Genomic DNA, 5341 nt, shown 5'->3' with positions numbered 1-5341 from the left:
TTGCACAGATGTAAGCTTTTAAGTAAACGCTTAAAAATAAGTCAATATGGCATCAAAGAACAAAAAAAATCTTATGCTTGTGAATGAGTGGGAGTGCAGAGTGGGGACCCAAAGCCCATCTGTGGCAACTGGACATCTCCTTACAGAAGGGTCACGGGGAGGAGATGAGCCAGTCAGGGTTCAGTATAGCAATAATGAAACACAACTTTCCTCTAGTTCTTTAATGCTTCCCCCACCATCATGATCCCAATTCTACCTTACATATCTGGCTAGACCAGAGAATGTACACTGGTACAGATAAGAGCTGGAAACACAGGGAATCCAGGATAGATGAACCCCGCAGGACCAATAATGAGAGAAGAGATATCAGGAGGGTAACCAGGAAGGTGGGGTAGAAAAGGGGAACTGATCACAAAGATCTACATATAACCCCCTCCCTCGGGGGATGGACAACAGAAAAGTGGGTGAAGGGAGACGTCGGATAGTGTAAGATATGACAAAATAATAATAATTTATAAATTATCAAGGGTTCATAAGGGAGAGGGGGCAGGGAAGGAGGGGGAAAAATGAGCTGATACCAAGGGCTCAAGTAGAAAGCAAATGTTTTGAGAATAATAATGGCAACAAATGTACAAATGTGCTTGACACAATGGATGGATGTATGGCTTGTGATAAGAGTTATAAGAGCCCCCAATGAAATGATTTAAAAAAAGGGGGGAAAAAGTCAATATGAATTTCAATTACAACTGTTGTTAATATGCTTCCTCATGGCCATAAAATAAAAGCAGAATGTAAAAAATTCTCAGAAATAAAGCCTTCTTAGGTTAAGCTTCTTGCTACTTCTTAACAATTTCTAGAGAGATTCAGCACAAAATCTATAGTTGGGATACAAATTCTCAACGATGTCAAAAAAATTTTTTTTTATCATGACAATTTCTTCTTAGACTTTGACAAAAAAAAAAGTTTCTAGCATCCAAGAATTTAATTCTGGCTGCAAAACTCCTATTTCAGTATTATTTCTCTCTGCAGGCATGAATATCTATTTCTTAATGTTCTGTATCTTCAAGATCTTAGCTGTTCAAAAAAGCGTATGTCCGATATTTATGTGCCAGGCAGAAGGTTTAAGTCAAACAGCTGGCATCTATATACATATATACTAAATAGTAATATGTTTTATTTAAATCAAATCTTATTTGGAGAATTCATTAAAAAAAAAAGTGGGTCTGGTGCTTGATATCAACCTTCAAATAATTGAGAGTTTCCAGTGTCGTGGTCCTGATATCTCTAAATCTTAAACCTCTGAGTATAAAGCTTTGTGCTCTACCTACAGTTAGTTGTTATTTCCCCAACTCTTCAATGGTGTAAAATATGTTTTGACATGACATTCCAGTTGAAAATTGAATCTAATGTTATGTAATTCTCTGATAAATTTTCTGTATGTATAAAGAATAATTTTATTTTATAGATAATGATATATTTTGTGCTTTACAACACTAGTATAGTCTTCAGATATAACATTTGAATTGTATTATTTTTTTCTTTCTATAATACAGTTCAACTCTTTATTGTTTATAAGAGTCTTATTTGAATAACTACATGTTGTTTTCATACAAACCTGTCTTTTGGAAAAAGAATAAATGTTTCTCGTTAGTTGTATGTATTAATGGAAACACGTTCACAAGGCCTTATCCACAAAGACGTCTCTTTCTTTCCTATCAGGAAGTTGTGCCACATTCAAAATAAACTGTTCAAAGTTGAAATTTTATCTTAAATAGTATCCTATTTAACTCAAATAATATTTACAAAGCAGTATGTATGAACTTCAAACAGAATTTGACAGATTTAAGTTCTCTGTCAAATGTGTCTATATGATTTAATGATAAAAGGTTAAATATTCTAAAAAGTATGAAATAAACAATTTTATTAGATGAACTGATTTATTTGAAACCTTAGATTAGGCCAACAAAATATATTCAACTGCATAAAAAGAATCACATTTCCATTCAACTTGAACATAACACAGCAGTGGTGAGAAATAATAAACTGTGGAATGGATCTCAGAATATAAGGCAGAAACCCCCATACAGAGAACCGTCAGGCTTCTAACTTCACAGAGTCCAGTACTAAACGCGCCTCTTTAAATTCTTCAGCTTCTTCCAGGTCTTTTTCACTTTCCTGCAATGAAATATAATAAAAAGTAAGTGTACGCCTCTCAAACTGCAGTAATTGGTTATTTACTCAAATATTACAAATCAATGTAAATAGCTCAAGAATTAAAGCGGAGTCTTATCTTAATATAATACTGCAGGTTTCCTATAGTTATGTTCCTCTTTACAGGTAAAGGAAAAGCTGTCAGATTGGTTTTATTTCTTAAAAACAGTACATTCTCATACAATATTGCATAGCATGATCATCTAAACTATCAACATCAAATAAAGGCATTAAAATTTACATTATTTTTACTCTCATTTTGTCAACACACCATCATATATAAGAAAATATGAATATGGGACTGAAAGTACAAATCTTATTATTTACATGTTACCTTTATAACATTCATGCCAAACAACCCTCTACTCACTCAGTGACTGGTATCACACCAGAGTTACTGGTATCACACCAGAGTTAAGTATTGGAGAGGTGAATGTCTGTTAGTATTACAGTACACACTCGAGTATAAGCCGAATTTTCCAGCACATTTTTAATGCAGTTTTGGTGGTACAATTCGGTGCCAAGGCTGATATTCGGGTTGGCTTATACTTGAGTATATATGGTATATACTCAACTTACAAGAAAACTCTCTTTTACTAATATAGTACAATGTGACAGACAATTGAGACTGCATATAAACCACAATTTTGCTTGCTTTTCATATAGGGTTACTGTCAGAGCTATATGTCAGGGTCAATAAAAGACAAGAGTTATATAAACCGTTACCAGAGCAGGAGGAATCAAGAGTGGGTCGATGTGTGTAGAAAAAAATGAAAATTCAGCAAAAGGACTGAGAATCTGTTTAATTCAGACTATAGATAAGCATTTCTTAAAACCTTGTATTATAACTAAACATCTTTGTTCTCCCCATCAGTAAAATATAAGCATTTTGAGGGTAGAGATATTGTTGAAAATAATCTTTCATATAAATATATCACATATACAAGGATGATATAATTTTCTTTCAAGTAATTTCTTAGCTACTAAATACATGAGAGCAGGAAAACATTTAAAACGTCAGGAAATAAAAACCGTGCTTCCTGTCTCAGGTGTTATTTTCATATAATCATTATTTCCTGTTTTAGCTATTATTTATTTGAAATCCATACCTTCTTTTCTGGCTGCCAAGAAGAGTTACCTGCCTATAAAAGGTTCCTATAGAGCAGTGGTTCTCAACCTTCCTAATGCCCTTTCATACAGTTCTTCATGTTGTGGTAACCCCACCCCCCAACCATAAAATTATTTTCGTTGCTATTTCATAACTGTAATTTTGTTAACTGTTATGAATCGGGCGAATGCCAAAGGGGTCGCGACCCACAGGTTGAAAACCACTGTTATAGAAGAATATGGAGTTTTGTGTCAGTTACTATGAAATATTAATATTTTTGTTGCTATATAGATTTAATTCTAATGTTAGTGGGAAAACAAATTTGATTTTCTTTCAACAAATACACATGATCATACTGAAAAAGCCTCACATCATTTTGTAACAGGGAAACCAAAAGAGAGCTACGTAGCTAAGAACTGATATTAGCTCAAGAAATAAAAATACAAACTAAGACTAGTAAAGTAGATGTTACAATTCATGAGACTATCTGCAAAGAATAACTGCTAAATCACTGTGTATGCATGGTATCGTAGTATGCTTTTATCATTATTAAGAAATAAATGATAACTTTTAATTAATCCTAGTCATTTAGAAAATGGTCTGCTACAATACAAGGCAAGTCAGTAAAATAACACTTGATCAAGCTCCATGTGAATGAGGGGATTGTCTTTACTGCACTCCCTCCCACATTCCCCCAATTGATTTAGGCTTGAATCAGAATGAATTCCACATGTTTTTTAGAAGAGCCCAAATTCATTTGGAACACACATGAATCTTTTAAAAAGTCCAACACTGTTAATGTGTCAAAAATGGTATTTATGCAACTAAGTGTACGAGAAGAGCACAAAAACATGCTAGAAAACAGTATTTTTTAGTTGGAGGCAAAACTCAAAGCACAATTTAAATTCCATTAATTATTTTAAAATATACTGTATACAGGGCAAGTGTACTAAAATTGCCATCAGTTTGTTAAATATTGAAATTTTTGGCTTTCAAATTAGGAGAGGAAAAAAATAAAACAAAACCACATCTAAAATACATTAAGACAAAGCCACTTTTACTTACCAATAACTGCAGAAGATCGGCATATGCAGCTTCCAACCTTCGCTGGCAATCTGGGATCATCATCCGGGACTCTTGCAAGATCTCTGCCTATTAACGAGAATCATTTGTGAGACACAGAGAGCTGGCAGAACTTATGTTTAGTTCACATCTCTGTAAATATCTACAAATGATTTAGAGGAATCAGAAAAAAAGTTATGGCTAAAATCCTGATGCCAAATGGGTCTATATTTAAATTAAAATTGTGTGTAGTCTCAAAGTTAGAAAGGCATGCAGTAACACCTAGACAGTACAAGTTCTAGAACTGAGCCTTTTTGGTAATCACCTTCTTATGCTAAGTGAGAATTAACTGGAAAAGCTTTTCATAGAGAACATTCATTTTAAAAGGCTATTTAAAATAAACTATTCCCCTGCTGTCACAAAGCACCTTCATCCAAAATGGGATCAGCTGGTTGTAAAAGTATCTCCTGCATCTTTTGAGTAATAAAGAAAAACAGTGTTCAGATAATATCACATGGAGATAATTACTGCATGAAAAAAGTTATTGAGTTATTGATCACATCGTGTGCACACTGCAGGAGATTCTCACTGAAGACAGAGGTAAAGAAAAATGAAAAGCAAAGACCAGCAGGTTCATATTTTTGATGCTTATCATGCATAAAAAGTTATTACTTATCTTTGTGCTTCATTTTAGGAGAGAGATTATTCTCCCCATGCAGTTTGAGCCAAATTACCAACCTGGCACCCCTGTGAATCTGAATTGCTTGCTTATTCTCCTAAAGACAGACTCTACAGAATTAAGAACAGGAATATTTATTCTGGATGCTATCTCTGGACTCAAAAGCTATCATTTAAAGCTGGACTATAACATATCAAACCATTCTGAATAAAACCAATCAATGACTGGGGAGTCCAATCAATCGAGGGTAAATGAGCTGGTGTCAGATACTAGATCTCAAG

At 33.9% G+C, this 5341-nt stretch overlaps 1 protein-coding gene across 1 annotated transcript in view; it reads right to left on the bottom strand.

Annotated features, from left to right (window-relative positions):
* Nucleotides 1-1904: 1904 nt before the first annotated feature.
* The window catches only part of TBCA (tubulin folding cofactor A), an 18158-nt gene continuing 14721 nt past the window's right edge, over nt 1905-5341 (bottom strand). The window contains exons 2-3 of the mRNA XM_004703664.2: nt 4385-4471; nt 1905-2175 (exon numbers count right to left, since the gene is read on the bottom strand). Of these exons, the coding sequence (XP_004703721.2) occupies nt 2095-2175; nt 4385-4471 (168 nt within the window). The 3' untranslated portion in view covers nt 1905-2094. The remainder of the gene's footprint in view (nt 2176-4384; nt 4472-5341) is intronic.

The sequence above is a fragment of the Echinops telfairi genome, unplaced genomic scaffold (assembly GCF_000313985.2).
Source record: "Echinops telfairi isolate 266 unplaced genomic scaffold, ASM31398v2 ScPeMD7_7469;HRSCAF=8507_1, whole genome shotgun sequence".
Classification (NCBI taxonomy): Eukaryota; Metazoa; Chordata; class Mammalia; order Afrosoricida; family Tenrecidae; genus Echinops; species Echinops telfairi.
The sequence above is the reverse complement of the archived record's forward strand: the minus strand, read 5'-3'. Positions and strand labels throughout refer to the sequence as shown.